Consider the following 19,143-nt stretch of genomic DNA (forward strand, 5'->3'; position numbering starts at 1 on the left):
TGAAATCAAGGGTTTACATTTTTATTAAAAAAAAGAGTTTTACTTTCACATGATCTCAAAATAACAAATAGACAAATGGCAGTGTTTATTTTAAGGAATCATAACAATTAAAGATCATCAACACAATGCACGTATTACGTTCTTAAATTCGAAAGACACTTTCAACCGTAGTTCATGTTGCTACATAAATCCAATACAATTAGTAGTAGCACACGAACGTAATTGTCACTTATCACTTCTCGATATGCTTTATGATGGGGGTGGGTAACCCGACATCTCGGATCAAACGGGCGTTGTCCTACGATAGGGATCGGTGCCAACAGCACGGTCGTGTACGCCACGATCAAGACGCATAGCCTGTTGTTCGTCCAAGCCATTGTTATTTCTTGCGCCAACTCCAAAAGTCACTAGTTCTTCCTCCTGAGATGGTGGTGGCTCTACAGCAGATGTATCCAAAAATCTCCCGCTGGCTACAGACGCTTGAGATTGGAATATCGATACGCTTCGCAACCCACTTAAAGTATTGGCACTCTGCGGTACTTCTTTAAATTCTTCGAAATAATTATCGCAGGCTGTCGGTCGTGGTGCTGCAGGGAACCCGTATAAGGTAGACGACGATAAGTCCTTCAGCGATGCTGAACTTAAATTAGTTCTTCTATTCTTATGTATAGAACAGTGAGGGAGCTCGTCGCCATCAAATATGAAGCGGCGGCCTTCACGCGGTGTAGCCGCTGACGAACCCGACGGAGGATACGTGTCTCTCTTCATCATGCGTCTTTCTAAAATTGTAGAGTCACGTTCTCTGAATTCTGAGAATGCATACTCTCTATCCCAAGCACGACAATCAGCCTTTGCCTTTTCCGTGAGCTCTGTTACCCAGTCTTTTTGATACCACTGAAGAAACAAAAATATCGCTGATGTCCCGGCCAACTCTGCTGCGACAAAACCGCCAATGTATAGCCCGAACGAATACCCGTAGCTGTAAGACATTCTGGGTGCATCGAAGAATGTCATGTATCGTAGTTTGTGTCCTAATTGCGATTTAAAAACCGATATGTACATAATTATTCCGGTCAACATTATTAAACCTGAAATAAATGAGAAATGATAAGAATATAGGAGTCGCGTGTTCAGAGATTTGACCATACGATTATGAGCACTTGCCTGAAATGATGAACATAACTCCGGCGATGAAGGTGCAAAGCCTACGTCCCTTGACACAGTGCCCGAGGACGCAACACAACGCGCCCACAGCTTGCGTGAATACCGCAAGCAACAAAGGAGCAGCCGAACGGGTCACCACATCTGAAATGGTTTTTAAAAGGAATCTTTTATTTTTCACCAAGGGCAAAGAGATCTTACCCAGTTAATATTAACTAGTCAATATAACTAAAAGACTTATAATATAACAAACGTAGGGAAATTTAAATTAAAACTTACATGGAATTGCATTTGTCGAATCGCTGGTGTCAGGCATGTACTGAGATAATGGGAAGTACGGGATATCCTTACAACGGAATATTGTACTCCCAGCTGAAATGAAAATATAAAATGATTACTTAAAACATAAGACATAAAATCCAATTACAGGGGAACCGACATTTTGTTGAATCGATTTCTATTGTTTAAACAACGATCTAAGATATTATAATATAAACACAGAATTGAATGTTCATTAATATGATTATGATATGGATATGGATTGTATAGACTAAATTTCTTTGTTATATAAACAGCAACAAGCAAAATAGATCAGACTAAAGACAATCTGGGACGTGTAAAACAATGGTATAGTTGCTTTTAATGAAGGAAACAGACTCGCAACAAATAGACGGACAGCTGCGGACGCAAGCCTTACAATACGCAATAGAAGTGGAAAGACAATAGATCGTGAGCACAATGAATTTCCACGCTTCGCTCACAGGGGAAACGTCGAAGCATTGTAACCGAGCAACACATATAAGTTCTGTCCCCATTGTAAAAGTTACTACCAGCGATCCAACTATAGGTAGGTACGGACCCACAAATCGTAAAACATGTTGATTCAGTTTTTTAATGGCTTGAATTTTATGGAATATATCGTTCGATGCCGCTGTATCGTAAAATGAAAGGCGTAGTCGAATCATTCATTTATTTCATTCATACTAAGAAAACAAAATATATTTTAATTCATGCGATTGATTTCAATCTTATGAATTGTAATATATTTGCTTCTGATGCTTGTACCGCTCTAACAGTTTCATATAAATAAATAGTAGTACGGTGGGCTGAAAACTCTTACTGAATAAACTTAAAATCAATACTCTGGTATGTACACTAAGGAAAAACATTTAAAAACTCGTCATTTTCTCGGTGTTGGCCTAGTTGTAATCCACACTAAAAAACTTATTTTAAATAACATGACGTAAAAGAAGTTTTTTATTAGTTGTAAACTAAAAAACTTGGTTACTTATAATCTTGACAAGATAATTTTAAAACACGCATAGGATTATAGATCTATAATAGGATTTGATTCCTTTTTATATGATACTCTGTAAGTCAGAGTCAAAGTTGTCATTAATAAGATGTGATCAAAGTGGGTTTGGGCGTAAGTTTTTGTTTATCTCGTGTTAAACGATAACTAGAATAGATCACAAGGATAATGAGAATGCTGCGTACGTTGAGAAATGAGGTTGATGCCCTAATTGTATTGTATTACGACTCCCCCGCCCTACAAACAGGAACGTATGACTGCTTCGTGACAGAAATATGTAGGTGATACTTTCCTGTCTACGTACGCTGTGACATTTATAAATTAAGCCTTGAACTAAACGTAATAGAAGTGGTTTTTGTTAAATCAAGTGCAGTTGTAGTTGTTTTGCCTTTTGAACCAATTGTATTTTTAATACGCTTTTATTAGCTTCAGACGCAGGTATGTATGTAGGTATGTTTGTAACGGAATCTTTGAATATTATTTTGACACCCTTCAAAACGTCGGATTAACTAAAAATTTGGTATACTTATTAAGGACCGATGACAATTCAAAATTTAAAAAATAATTGGAAAAATTGAAATTCAACTAAAAAATAAATAATAGTTTAAAAAAAAATAACAAAATTCGCTTTTATAGAAAATCCAACTAGACTGCTTTTCGGGATATTATCAAAATAACCCTTCTACTCATATCTGTTCATAAAATATTTATAGCTACTTATACCATGCACCCCACGCTTTTTTACAATAAAATCATTTTTTCTTACACTATTTTTAATTCAAATTTATTCAAATTTATTTTCTATTTTTTAGTTGGATTTTCTATAAAAGCGAATTTTGTTAGTTTTTTTAAACTATTATTTATTTTATATTTTTTTGGTAGAAACAACGAAACGTCAACAGATTTTATTTGTACACAATTAATATTGAAAAATATGAAACAAAACATATACTTACGGTCAGTATGGCAAAGTCGCCAGAGTCCAGAAACTGTTTGTTTCGCAACCAAATCGTATTTGCCTGTTCCGTTGAAGGAAGGGTTGAGCATATTTTCTTGTGTGTGGAGCCAGTTGTTCGTCGATACCGCAACGAGGACCGCTACAACCGCAGTCCCAGCCGAGAGAGGAGTGAGTAGCCAGAGGCAGGCCACTGAGGAATCTATCTGGGCGACGAGTGTTGGAGAAGGGGGTGTGGGTCTGGAATGTATTCGAAAAAAATTATCGAGCGTGGTTCAATTGTAATTCGAAATGAATCTACACCAAAAAGAATAGCATGAGCATATTTATAACTTTGGGAACATTTGATGATGTAATGATATCGGTAATCAATTCGTAACCACAGGTGGATTCTAAGATTATCCACCCAAACTTGTCCACAAAAAAATACGATGGACAAATATAATATTGATATGGTGATTACTTTTTGAATTCATTACTTAGTCTTATTTTTCAGCGTAAAAAGGATAATTTTATGAATAGGTATTAGACCAAAATTGGAAATGGTCAACCCCAATTAGTATAATTTAAATATCCATTCGAATGTGTCGGTAGTGCGATTAAAATAAGAAATACGTTTTTACTTTCAGAGTATCGTTCCTAACCACTTAAGTATTAAATGCGATTCAGAATATTTGAATTGCCTATTTTTTCGTAAATTGGATACATAAATAATATCAAGCACTAAATGGCCATCGGTCAGGCACAAATTATGTTTATTCATCTATAAAAATGTCACCATCAACAATATTGCCCATCCAATTTCTGTATATAAAGAAATGAGCAACATATGTTTTGAATAAATATAACATAAAAACTGTTTTGGACTGTATATTTTATGGGCAGGGCTCCATAAATCACAGCTTTCTGACCAAGGCTTCGAGGGTAGATAAAGCTTTGTCCGCTATGGCGTACGCACGAACATAAAATACCTTATAACACCGTCCTTTTGTTTACGATAAAAATATGGATTAAATTTTGTGCCGAAAAATAGTGATCGAGTTTTTATATTCCATGATAATGACTTGCAGTACAGTGTATTACGATCGCGTACACAGGTTATGCGTTCCGGTTTGAAGTGGGAAATAGCGCGACATCATTATAAGGTACATCGAGACGTCGACCTTTTTGAGGCACCAGTCGATTGTTTCTATACGACCATGTGGAAACGGTGCACATCCCTGATTCGCCGGGTCGGGGTGTGCCCTAACAGCATCTTGAAGATTAGCAGGCCGCTATGACTGTCAGTACTTGAACTATTGTACCACTTGCGGACTATCAAAAATAATAGGTAGGTAGAATTTGTAAATAATGCTTAGAAAAAATATTATAATCTTAATTATTAAGGCCTACTGGTTTGTTATTATTCTTTGTTTATTTCTTTTTTCTTTTATGTTCTTTTTATTGAATTATTATTATTTAATAAATAAATGAATTATTATTATTAATCTCAAAGTGGGTGATGTTGTTTACGTTATGATGCGATACTTATTGACTTCCATACCCACATGACATTCGCCTAAAACAAGCAATTTAAAAAACATACCCGGACCTCGAATACCAAATGTCCTATCTGTCTATCTATATCTATCTTCTATCTATATATTAGATAAAAATGAATTGCTGTTCGTTAGTCTCGCTAAAACTCGAGAACCGCTGGACCGGTTTGGCAAATTTTGGTCTTGAATTATTTGTGAAAGTCCAGAGAAGGCTTAAAAGGTAAATAAATATGAAAATTCTCGGAATTAAATAAAAATAACAATTTTGTTTTTCCTTTGACGTGTCCCCCTGTCGGACGGATTCCTTTTGTTTGTTTTAAGTTTATTTTATACAAAAGTTTAGATCTTTTATTTATCGATTGAGGCACTACGAAGTCTGCCGGGTCAGCTAGTTATATACATGTAAATGAATTGCTGTTCGTTAGTCACGCTAAAACTCGAAGGTGAATTATTTGTGGAAGTCCAGAGAAGGTTTAAAGGTAGATAAAAATATGATTCTTTGACGTGTCACCCGTCGGACGGATTCGATATCGATTGAGGCACTACGAAGTCAGCTAGTTTACAAATAAAAACTCCGACTTTCGCCAACGTATCGAGCTTAGTACAGTAATCCAAGTCGCAACTTAAATCAAGAGGTCATTTACCTGGGCGGGCGGCGGCTGGCGATCGCGCCGCTGAGTGTAGGCGCGGGTTGAGCTCGCGCACCCCTAGGCAACGACGCGTGCACGCACTGCGCACCGCCGCCCCACATCCCTCTCTTTGATTTCACTGCAACAAATAACGACGCACTTTACCATTACCATTACCACCTCCACATACACACACGTATAGAACAACTGCATAGTATTAAATCGGTAATCCATCGGTTTCAATCTTGTTCTTTGAATTTGTAAACAGTTGAATGACAGTATCACTTTTTTTTCGTAATAAGCAAATGTGTCTAATGCCGAGCAAATGCATATGATACTTGATAGTAAGATAGTAAGTTATTTGTCAAAAACATAGCCGCTGTTTACAGCGTAAAATAAATAACCTAATTTGTTTCGTAGTATTTTCTTAGAGGTACATAGGTCACTGGCATCCTCGAAACTTAAGCATGCCTTTAATCATTATGAAATCATTTGATTTTTTTGGGTACGGCCTGTTTTTCTTGTGTTAGGCCTTTATGCTATATTTGTGATTGGACTAAAGTTCAAGAACCTTTCTTTCTCTGTTTAAAATGTTTTTATTTTTTTCATAGACGAGTGAAGGACTTCACGGCGCAGCTGCTACAGTGTGTTACTACTGCTATAGCCCGCGTATACTACAACAAGGTTGACATCCATCTTAAGAAGTCTAGATTGTATTGTATATTACTGGTGGCAGAACGTGTTGTTAGTCCGCACGGGTAGGTACCACCACCCTGCCCATTTCTGCCGTGAAGCAGTAATGCGTTTCCGTTTGATGGGTGGGGAAGCCGTTGTACTGTTCAAACTGAGACCTTACAACTCGTGTCTCGAGGTAGTGGAATAGCATTTACGTTGTAGATATCTATGGGCTCCGCTAACACCAGGTGGGCCATGAGCTTGTCCATTCATGTAAGCAATAAAAAAAAACACGTGTGGCACTCGGGGACTGCCGCGGTAAAGTTATTGCATAGCATTTTACAATAATAATTTAATATTAAAATAACAATAAAATAAGACCACACTATATTTTTAAAGATTAACAAAAGCAAAACATTAACTGTCCCCTTCCCATTCATAAGCTAGACCGCGCGAGAGAAGATGGGCAGACTTTTCATGATGCGCATCCAGTGTGACGTCACGCCGTGCGCTTATTCACAAACACTACACAAGCGCAACGTGTCAATGTGTTGAACGCGAGCTACATCGTAGGCAGAGTGGGGGTGTTAGGTTTTATTTTCGTTACGGAATTTCTTGATTCTGTCGCCACGCTCAAAACCCGTGATAAAAGCTATGCTTAATAAATAAAAAATTTGGACACAAAAAGCGTTCACCGTAACAACAACATACATGATGATGAATATTCCCTTACGGCCTCATATTACATCTAACAAATAGTAAAGTTCTAAGCGTGTATTTAAATTGTACTAAGTGTTGGTTCATTTTGGCGTTCGGCCACTATTAACTATAATTTGGATTTTCGATTTGAAAGAACTTTTTTCTTTCTATCAAAAATTGCGTTCTAAAAAATTAAATTTATATAAAAAATTATAAGATTATAACACACAATTCATTATAGTCGTCGAAGCATTATAGTATATAGCCATAATAAACTTCAATAGCGATTACGAAGTATGTAGGGGCTTTCGTTGGCTCTCGTAAATACGTTAGAAACATCGTATGAACAAATTAGTTAGAAGCGATAACATTGAAACGTGACAAAATCTAACAATGTTCAACGAGAAATAGACTCAAAATAATTGCACATTATTCCTTATATTGTTTGTAAGGGTACACTTGTGAAGAAAATGTCTAGCTTCGGTCGACGAAAAAAATTCTTCGACTTGTGCCAAAAACGATTCCTGAATAGTAATGACCAAAGGGTTTATAGGATAGAATTTGTTTAGGTTTTTCTCTAGATGGAAAATAGATTTTCGCAATGGAACACGAGTTGACTTACAATTCACAATCCCTTTTCAATATTTTTTTTTGTTCTATCTCCTTCTATTTATATTTCTATCGAAAATAATCATATTAGTTGGATTGACCGCACCTACGTACAAACTTCTTTATTAACACAAATATTAAATTTAAAACTCAAAATTTAAAAGTATCCAATTGCATTTGATCTTTTAAATTTCATCTTTAACGCTATAACATAGGATCGAAATTTATAAACGCAAGTTTACAGTGAATAGTGAAAATCATTTTTAGAGGAATCTTGTCTTTAGGTACTTTTAGGTTATTTCAAGTTCACATTTGTTAATGATTAAGTTAAGAGTTAGGTGCATTCATTTAATAGGGTAGCTTCGAAAGTCCTACACACTTCGAGTGTCATTTTGGTGTAGTAATATATACAAAGAGGTATATATTGCACATGAGGCATAAGTCTCAATTTTAAAGGTCCCTGTTCCGTAACATATTGACACGTCGCGACAGATGGTACCTAATCATCGCAGTCGACGCCGGTCGAGAAAAATAAATTATTAATGAGTTAATAGCATATTGCATAATTATTATTTATGTGACGATTTTTATTAGTCAACTCTTACCACTAGTCACGCGATTTGCGGTAGGAATTGAGCAAATGAAAGTTCATTTAAAAAATATATTATTAAATGCATAAATACATTTTCCACCTCCAATGACCCAAACCTAAAATTTTCTCTTGAGTCTATCACAAAACTGTATTCGACTGGGAATTGGAACTAGTCCACTTAGGCAGTCAATCAAAGAAAGCATTGCAAACCAAAGCTTTAAAACAGCAAACCAACAGTATTCACCTCCGTGCTTTGTCAGCCTTAATTACCAACGTACAAATGCTTTTGATCTTAAAGAGACCATTTAATTGTCTCTTTGACTTGTAGATTTTAAGATAATGCGTTATTCTCATACCTAAAGAAGTGAACAAGTCATAAGCATAATATTTAGCATATCGACGCTTGAAAGGCAAACATGACTAAGCGACAATAACTACTTTGTACATAAATGATAGGCAATAACCATATTCGATGCGCAAAAAATATATATTTCTAGGTCTATTAAAATAATTTCAATCCTACAGCTACTAGCTAGATTCTACTACAGCTAGATTCGTTAAAATAAATTTTGTTTTCAGGTATTTCAATTTTAAATTAGTCTACTGTAAAGTTCACCCATTGTCGCTTAGTCACGTTTGCCTTTCAAGCGTCGATATGAATAATTAAACTTATAATTAAATTGCTCCACTACAGGATTTCAGTTTGCATATTTGCAAGTGAACTTTTATCAAATCTACCTATATATATGTATATAAAAATGAATTGCTGTTCGTTTGTCTCGCTAAAACTAGAGAACGGTTGGACCGATTTGACTAATTTTGTTCTTTAATTATTTGTGGAAGTCCAGAGAAGGTTTAAAAGGTATATAAATATAAAAATGCTCGGAATATAAATAAAAGTAACAATTTTGTTTTCCCTTGGGCACATCTTGTCCCCGTCGAACGGATTGCTTTTGTTTGTTTTAAGTTTATTTTACACAAAAGCTTAGGTCTTTTATTTATCGATTGAGGCACAACGAAGTCTGTCGGGTCAGTTAGTCAGGTATAAAATATGCATAATATTTTCAATAGATCAATTCGGTAATACTGCAATACCTGATGTTTCCAGGCAAACTTTGAATCGAGCTGTACAACCAGTAACCGATGACCGCAAAAGAGGCAGCTTTATTGTTTGTATGGCAAACAATCCACGAGCGCTCTTTAGTATTTATTTGCATTTCTCTTTCACGTTGCTGTTTCTTGTTGTATTTCAGTAAATTACAGTAAGGCATTTTTAATTGATTATGGGTCATTTTAAAGAAAAAAGTATATTTTGATACTTTAGTAGGTTTTTAAAGTTACTCATGTCCATATTACAACACACAGGCAAACCTATAAAATATTAATTTTTTTGTTTCATGGTCGAGCTTGCAGTATTATTTTTTATTGCTTATATGAGCGGAGGATCTCACAGCCCACCTGGTGTTAAGTGGTTATTGCAGCCCATAGACATCTACAACGTATTTGCGCCACCCACCTTGAGATATAAGTTCTAAAATCTCTGTATAGTTACAACGGCTGCCCTACCCTTCAGACCGAAACGCATTACTGCTTCACGGCAGAAATAGGCAGGGTGGTAGTGCCTACCCGCGCGGACTTACAAGACTTCCTACCAGCAGTAATTACGCATATTATAATTTTGCGAGTTTGATTTTTATTACACGATGTTATTCCTTCACCGTGGAAGTCAATCGTGAAGATTTGTTGCGTACGTATTTCATTAGAAAAATTGGTACCCGCCTGGGTTCGAACATCGGTACATCGCTCAACACGAATGCACCGGACGTCTTACCCTTTAGGCCACGACGACTACAAATGATACATATTATTATGCATATACATAATAACTACTAATGGCACGGTTATACCGCGTGGCTTACAATACCTCAGAATGCCAGTAATTGCCCAAATTTATAATTTGGATTGGTAAATCGGCATATTACTAATTTAACATTTTATTTTAAAATATATTATATTTAGTTATTTAAAAATACATATTTGTGCATTTCCGTCGTTTCCTCCGCCCTTTCGCAATAAAACCCTTTGTTTCATATCTGTACTGCATTGTGTTGAGGTCTGTCTTTGTTATGTTAATTCTTTTAATACGGACTAAATGTTCCCTAGGGGAATTTCTTTGACTTTTTGTAAAGCTTTGTTTGCTCATTTTTATTAAAACCTTTGTAATACGCTATACGGATTTCCGTTCTAATAACACATTTCTTTTTAATTAATATTGTTTAAGCCAATGTTACTGATCTTATTCAAATTGTACTCTAATAATACCTACGTATGTGATTCATTACAGTACAAAAGGAAATCATTTTTTTGCTACTCAAAGTTTTAATATTACGTAGTTACTTATGAATGTGATTTGACGGAACTGTTTAGGTGGAGATCATCTTATGAAGTGTCACTTTTGTTTCCTTTCCATAATATCAAAACTAATATGTAAAATATATTTTTTTACGCAGACAAGCATACACACGGTCCACGTGATAGTAAGTGGTTATCATCGCTCATTGACATCAGCAATGCCAGGGGCACAGCCAAGTCGCTGTCTACCACTGAGTACTCTCCGCAAGCCTCGGTCGAAGAAAGACTTGGAATAGCGCTCGGGAATCATCAGCCCACTGATTTTCTCACCGGATCTTCTCAGTAGGTCGCGTTTCCGATCCGGTGATATATTCTGCCAAGCACTTTTCTTGCTAGGGCCAGTGTTAGCAACACCTCCTGTTTTGGGCCCCGAGAGCTCACCTACACGCTAGGGTGACGCTAATATAGCCTCTCAAGGCTATCAGCATAGTTAGGATAAAAAAAAGGGAATCACTGTGGAGGGCTAGAGCTGGATGGCACTGGGCAGAAAATGTTTATCCAGAAATGAAATGAAAAAAAAAGCAGAAAAGTTTATTCAAAACTGAACACAGTAATAAGTTTTTCAATCATTATATTAATCTTTATTTATGATGTAAAAAAAAAACACCGTTCTATACTAGTAAAAGATTGAAAGAAAGAAAGAAAGAAAGAAATCATTTATTCGCCAAGCATAGTGAAAATGAGTTATTACATAAATTAAAAGCAGCGTGTATGCTTTGTCATTATTTGACATGCGAATTTTAGTGCAGTGCATAGTTATAACATTATATAATTTACCATTCATTCATCCATAATTCAACTAATAATTAAAAATCCATTTATTTTCAATGTCATCCCCAAGAAAATTATTTTACTCATATTTTTTTGATACCCATTTAACGTCAAAGCTTTCAAGACTAGCCCAGGATAAAACCTGAGAGAGTTAAGCCTTCGTCAAACAGAACACGTAATTAGCGCGCGTCAGAGCGCTAAACTAACGCCGCGCTATGACGCCGAGATGTATTGTAATACTATGGTAATATACCGTCAAACTGAGCCCCAGCGCTATAAGTACGCAACGCTCTGTGGCGGCGTTAGGACGCTTTGACGTCAGGCGTTGTTATTTTTTACAAATTTTATTTTAGCGTCCGAGTGAATGTGTATTAAAATACTGGATAATGCAAGAAAATTTGATAGAATTAGTTAGGAAATACCCATGCTTATACAATGCCACATCTGAATCACTCGACATCTCAATACCTTTAAATTTTCACACTGCTATCTAAAGGCACTATGATTTGGCGTTACGTTGCGTCAAGGAGCGTTGGACTCATCTAGTCAATTTGTGTGACATGTAAAGAGCGCGTCGTTAAAACGCCTTGCTACAACGCTATTACGCAGCGCTAAGTACGCGTTCTGTTTGACGAAGCCTTTACATCGGGCGACTTTGTTTTATATTAGAACCAGATGCGCAACAAACCTAAGCACCTCTGCCGAAGGTCGTACTAACGACGATGAGCATCTACAAAATTGAGCTTTTTTGGGCTACAAGAAAACGGAAATTACGTTCACATCGAAGTGGACTGTGACTATATTATACTCCGTCGCGTAGCAACCGCAAAGACGGGAGCTATGACCCCTTTTCACCTGCATTATCCGGAAGACTTTTAATCCATACTACGACCACTAAGAAGTTATAGAACTTTTTTTTAAAACGAATAAAAGTAATGAAATAAAAGTCTAATATTTCAATAGTTATATTCTGATACATCATTCTGAGCAGCTTATAATTAAAATTAGTTTCACGGTTTAATTTTACGGTTAATAATATGCGAAACGACGAAAATAATAAAATATAATTAATAAACGCAAAAATAAGTCTTACGAATCCGGAAAACCCAAGAGAACCCCATGTACTGCTCGTAATCAGTGTCTTCGTCAAACTAGTACTTTAAAATTTATAAAATAATAAAATTAGAAAAGTGTCTCAAGCTACCTAAGTGATGGCTGCCATTCAACATTTAAAAAGAGTGTCCCACCAAAAAGATTGTCCACAATAAAACAAAACAAAAGAAGCGAAATAGAATAACCGAAAATTAAAAAGTAAAAACGAAATCATATAATACAATATTCATCAGAGTCCTCCTCACGAACTACGCCAGACACGAGCCGAGCCCAATTTAAAGTTAGGAAGGTCACATTACATTTCGTTCATCCAACGAACAAAATTCTGCCCAGATATTAAATACAGATTGTGAAAAACAGCGTGCGAGAACGTTCGCGTCGTTGCGAGGGCACACGAAATGAGTTTCATAACTTTTACAAGTTGTCCTCGGAATGACTTTCGCTTGTCTTTAGTGGAACATCGCGTCTGTGATTATGGTTAATGGCGCCGTTTATCGCCCGTCGTCACTATTAGAAACTTTCGTCTGTCAAATTTGCGTTCTGAGGGAACAATGCGTATCTTCGTTCGCTCTGTGGGTCAGAAACGATATCGTCATTAGTCGTATTGGTTCGATCGAAAAGACGATTATAAAATTTTTAATTGCAAGAACTTTCTTAAGGCTTATAAAATATTTGAATGGTCAATTATTTTTATCTGAATGAACAAAAATTCTCCTAAATGTAAACATATTTAAAACAAAGTCTAGTTGTAAAAATTATAGGTATTATCTGTATTTAAATAAGTATAGAATAACAAAACAAATCTATATACCTATAAAAATGAATTGCTGTTGGTTAGTCTCGCTAAAACTCGAGTACGGCTGAACCGATTTGGCTAATTTTGGTCTTGAATTGCTTGTTTCTTGCTTGCTTCCAGAGAAGGTTTAAAAGGTATATATAAAAAATGCTCGGAATATAAATAAAAGTAACAATTTTTATTAGATATATATTAGATAAATATGAAAATACTCGGAATTAATTAAATTTTAGGTATTTTATTTATCGATTGAGGCACTACGAAGTCTGCCAGGTCAGCTAGTTAATGTATAAATATTGTGAACTACTTGTAACCGCAGAATAAGGATTATATTTAATGAAAATGAACTGAACCTCGATTTTTTTTTTGTGTCGGGGCATATTGTAAGCCTATAATGATAGGTACCACCATTTTAACTATTTCTGCCGCTTTTTGTGGGACTGCCACCACACAATATAGTAGAAACTGCTACTTTGGAAGACTTGACTTGACTTGGGTAACCGTATTTACTCTTTAAGCTCATCCACAAACCATGTTAAATAAAAAGAAATACAATTTGATATCAGCATTACTCACGACATTTATGAATGACAAATACATCTATACTCTATACTATATATAATATTATAAAGAGGAAAGATTTGTTTGTTTGTTTGTTTCGAATAGGCTCCGAAACTACTGGACCGATTTGAAAAATTATTTTTCCATTAGAAGCCGACATTGTCCCTGATGAACATAGGCTACTTTTTATAATTTTTTTTTTTATTTTTTTTTTGGTTTCATGTGTGTTTTAATGTTTCCGAAGCGAAGCGAGGGCGGGTCGCTAGTAATTTATAAATGACAAATAATTACAATGAAACAAAAGTTTTTTTGTTGTATATTGTTATAGTTGTGAACTATTTATATTTCCCAAAAAGCCCGTCATCAATTACTTGCTCAACAATTAGTTATCTAGATAACGTTGTCTTGACATTGACATATGGTCTGTCATTGGAATCGCACACGTGATGTATTGACTTTCCCTTTGACCTCTAAGCGGACACAAATTATAATATGTGGTATTATAATGACAAACGGCGTATACTCGAAGTAATCAGGTGTTCCGACTAGTAATTAAAAAAAGCTGTATCAATATGATTGAGACTTCGAACCTGTCCGGTGGGCGACGATATTCATCATATAGCTTCCGATGTAAGTTCCGGTAATAGCATTGGATGAACTGGGAGATGCTGTTTTTTTTTTATTACTTAGATGGGTGGACGAGCTCACAGCCCACCTGGTCTTAATTGATTACTGGAGCCCATAGACATCTACAAATTAAATGCGCCACCGACCTTGAGATATAAGTTCTAAGATCTCAGTAGTTACGACGGCTGCCCTACCTACCCTTCAGACCGAAACACATTACTGCTTCACGGCAGAAATAGGCAGGGCGGTGGTATCTACCCGTGCGGACTCACAAGAGGTCCTACCACCAGTAAATGCTATTTGCGAATCTGTCTATTAAAGTAATTCTTATCCGTAATTAAACAGATAAACTTTACAAGTATCGATTTAGGAATGTAAATGCTTTTTATTCAGTATTTTCATAGTCACGGACGACTAAGGTGTAAAGTATTCGGAACGTCAGAAATAATATATATAATAATAATAATAATAATATATATATAGCTGTACCCGTCCGCTTCGCTTTGCATTTAAAATTAACATTATTATTACTCACCCCCACAAAGATTCTCATCATTGACGCCCTCGTAACTGGTGTAGGGAGTCCAACACTCATATAAATATTAGCCTATCCATTAAGTACATGTAGTTTCAACATGGATACAAAGTTTCAAGTCGTTCGGATACATGGTTCAGTAGTTATAACGGAACATCCGTAAAAACCACTGTAGATTTATATATTAGTATAGCTATAGATGCCAGTTAGAAAGGTGAGATTAATCCATAAACCTTTGGGAGGTTTAAGGACTAAAGGAAAACCTTCCACCGAGCGCTATATCTTTTGACCGACGTCTGAATGTTGATTTTCGGAACCTGTATATATGCAAGCTTATCTTGAAAATATCCGAAGCGAGATTCAGGCATCTGTCAAATATATTGTGTTGTATGATAGCTACCACCACATACTCCCTTCCGAGACCGGAGGTCGTGCTATTAAATTAGCGTTGTCCGTGTTGAGATTAGCTTACAAGTGCCATTGCTGCTCGAAGTCTGCGTTGAGTCGAAACTGAGGTTGAATGCTACGTCAGTTCCGTGAACAGTCCGTGTAATGCAAAACTGCCACGCCGGAGATGTGTGACGTCAAATGTTGAATTAATATACACTTACAACGTAATTTTAATAATGTCTCTCTTCCACCGTGCTTCTCGCATCTGTGGGTCATGATTTTTTTATTGTTGCTTAGTTGGATGGACGAGCTCACAGCCGACCTGATATTAAGCAGGTACTGGAGTCCATAGACATCTACAACGTAAGTGTCACCCCACCTTGAGATATAAGTTCTAAGGTCTCAAGTATAGTTACATCGACTGCCCCACCCTTCAAACCGAAACGCATTACTGCTTCACATCAGAAATAGGCAGGGTGGTGGTACCTACCCGTGCGGACTCACAAGAGGTCCTACCACCAGTAAAAATTACTTCCATTCGTGAGTTTCGTCCTCATGATGTTGTGCCATCTCCTCCTGTCTTCGGCTAATCTAATAGCATCATGGACGGTGGAATCGAGGGTGGTGCTAATCCTAAATTATGTCGAAGCGAAAACCTAAACAAAATGCTATACGTAATAAAATTAGTAACGTAGATAATGAAGTAAAAACAGCTGATGATTTTCATGAATTCAAGAAAATAGTTTTCTGTTTAGAACTTAAATTAATAGCAATTAGTTTTTCTCAGAATTTCCTATTCGTTGAATAGAGCTAAGGCACTTCTTAATTTTACATTTACTAATTGAGTTCTAAATGAGTCTGGAATTTCTTTATGTTACTATCAATTCATTAAAACTAATGCAAATACCCACTTTCGTATTTAATTTTTGCACAATTCTTGAGAATGTTTCTTAATTATCTTTAACAGAAAATACCTTCGCTACAACAATATTTTATTTATTTCATTACGCATTCATATTTATTTGAATTTATACAAGTAAGTTTATAATTGCGATGGGTATCAAAAATTTATATTAAAACTACTGGTGATAAGGCGCCTTGTAAGCTCAGATGGATAGATTCCACCACCCTGCTTGTTTCCGGCGTGAAGCTGTAACGTGTATCGGTTGAAAGGGTGGGGTAGCTGTTCTATTATAAAGAACTCGCAACTTATGTCTCAAGGTGGGTCAAGCTGCCAACATTACGTTGTTAATGTCTATGTGCTCCGCTAACCACTTAACACCAGGTAAGCCATGACCTCGTCAACCCATCTAAGCGTTAAATAAACAAATAGTATTATTTTATAATGTTGTTTGTCAAGGTCGATTAAAAATAATTATTGCTGAGTTGGATGATAGAGTCCACGGCCCGCCTGGTATAAAGTAGTTACGGGAACCCATAGACGCTAAAACGTGAACGCCTGTATACGCAAATGTTGGTGTACTCAGTGAAATCTGCTGCTCATACTCAACTGAATCTATTAGTCGTGTTCTACGACACCCATAGAAAGATGTGATATTTATTTGCTGGCTGGTTGTATTGGCGAACCGACACCACGAAGTCAAATGAACCAAAAACATGTCCTAGACCCCAAAATAGGCTTAGGCGACTGCATTCCAAAAGTACAGCTACGAGTGATTTTACATTTTTTACCAAACCCTCCGAATTACGAATGAACTGTTTGGTATTTAACGGTAATCTCGCTAAAATAATTACTACTTATCTCATAGAAATTGGTACGGCAAGATCAACAAACCACTTCCTAGTCCCAAGCTTACCAGACTTACCTACTACGTTACTAAGTTTCAAAATTAAAAACGACAGCAATTGAAAACCCCTGAAAAATATATGCTTATTACTATTATTATTATTTATATTTTCATATGTTTCCCCTTTCTCAGTTCAGTCTGTCGACAGAGCCGGTGGAACTGTATATACGGGCTTTTGGCCAAGTAATATACTTTAGTTATGAGTTAATAATTATGCTAGTTTTTATTGCGTGTAGTAAGTTTGGTTTTCTTCAAGTTTTCTTTTTAGTTTTCTTTTTCTTTTTTATTTCTTTTTTTTATTTATATTATTATTATATTATTATTATTATTATTATTAACCAATCGATCGCACTAACAAAGAGAAAAGCGAAGTTATGTTGATAATGATTACAGGGAACAATATCGAAGGGACGTTACATGAAGCTTGGTATTTGCGGTGATTATAATTAGTAGCGTTGCTTGGATCACTGTAATTGTGGTTATGGCTATCGGAATTGAAAAGCATAATAGTGGTTTAAGGGTTGTCATTCGCATAATTAGTATGCACAGCCAGTGGAGCATATTATTGTTTTAAATTGTAATTTTATAGAATATTTTAAAATAATGCTTGGTAATGCTGTGTGCGATTTGCATTAAAAAAAATGTTTGTTAAAATATTATTTATTAAAAAACTATTACTACGTAACCTATACCTCAAATTTACTGTTTAGTTAACCAGCTATCTCAATCTACTTTTATCCTTTAGGGAGTCAAATAATTTAGATTACACTTCTCAAGGTTGGGCATTTCAATTTAAGCTGAGATGGCTATCGAGTCCGGTAACCGCTTAAAAACAGGTGAGCTATGGACTCGTCAGCCAATATAGAGAAATAAAAAAACAACATAATACAACTTTTATCGGTACTGAAGTCAGTAACCCTAATTAATAGCTTGATTATATGTTTGGGTCTACGAAACCTCAGGCAACCAATTATTCAACACGAATTGCCCCAAGGACAAATTGCTTAGAGCCGCTTCTACCATGTTTTACATATTTTATCACTATCAATTTTCATTGCGATTATAATGGGCACATGTTTCTTCATATTATTATAGTATGGTATAGGATCTTCTAGACTTAAATGAGATGCTTATTGGATGCGTATTAAGATGAGGGCCAGGGCTTGGACGAGATCCGCCTCACACACCCCGCCACCTCCTTCTGCGGGATGGTGCAGACTCGCAGAAGTCGAGCATCGTCTTCCACGACTCGTCATCGCCGAGCATCGATGCCATAACACTCAGCATCAACAAGTCGTTTCAGCCGAAGGTTCGTCCAGCCGTCTGGATCATGACTCCAGCACGGATCGCCGAGATTGGGCCCTCCGCGCTCTATGCTATGGCTTCCCCAAATGGCTCGAGATGCGGTAGTAGCATTCAAGTTCTGGTGAGTATGGATCATTTTTCATACTAGATTAATTAGTCGTGAGACCTCGTTATTACACTCAAGTAAGAATCTAGGAGCTTGTAGAATATAAAATAATATAATAGTATGTATAATAATATGTAACATTAAGACTTGGCAGTCTACCCAAACTTCTGAAGACCAAGAAAGATATAAAAGAATAAAGAAGGAGACTAAGAAAATAGTGGCAGTGGAGCGTGCAGTTGCCCTAAAGACCATGTACGAGCAATTGGAAACAAAAGAAGGTCAAAAATGTATATTTAAGCTCGCTAAACAGCGTTCCTGGAGCACGAGGGATTCCACTAGATGTCGGGCTGTTAAAGATCCAAGTGGTGAGCTACTGTATAAGGATAATTATGTACTATCAGCTTGGCATCAATATTATGAACAGCTACTGAGCCCTACTCAAGCTGCTATACAGGTAACAAACATTGGACTTATACCTCCAATACGACCCAATGAGGTCAAAATGGCGTTAGAAAAGTTGGCCAACAAGAAAGCCACGGGACCGGACGG

General features: G+C 36.3%; 1 protein-coding gene across 3 annotated transcripts in view; it reads right to left on the bottom strand.

Annotated features, from left to right (window-relative positions):
- Nucleotides 1–68: 68 nt before the first annotated feature.
- The window catches only part of LOC101745225 (probable RNA-directed DNA polymerase from transposon BS), a 160,241-nt gene continuing 141,166 nt past the window's right edge, over nucleotides 69–19,143 (bottom strand). For all 3 annotated transcript variants that reach the window (XM_062673335.1, XM_038016825.2, XM_038016827.2), the window contains exons 2-6: nucleotides 5,611–5,734; nucleotides 3,430–3,668; nucleotides 1,441–1,533; nucleotides 1,165–1,305; nucleotides 69–1,088 (exon numbers count right to left, since the gene is read on the bottom strand). In XM_062673335.1, the coding sequence (XP_062529319.1) occupies nucleotides 283–1,088; nucleotides 1,165–1,305; nucleotides 1,441–1,533; nucleotides 3,430–3,668; nucleotides 5,611–5,717 (1,386 nt within the window). In that variant the 5' untranslated portion in view covers nucleotides 5,718–5,734 and the 3' untranslated portion in view covers nucleotides 69–282. The remainder of the gene's footprint in view (nucleotides 1,089–1,164; nucleotides 1,306–1,440; nucleotides 1,534–3,429; nucleotides 3,669–5,610; nucleotides 5,735–19,143) is intronic.

Source organism: Bombyx mori, chromosome 17, assembly GCF_030269925.1.
Source record: "Bombyx mori chromosome 17, ASM3026992v2".
Taxonomy (NCBI): Eukaryota; Metazoa; Arthropoda; class Insecta; order Lepidoptera; family Bombycidae; genus Bombyx; species Bombyx mori.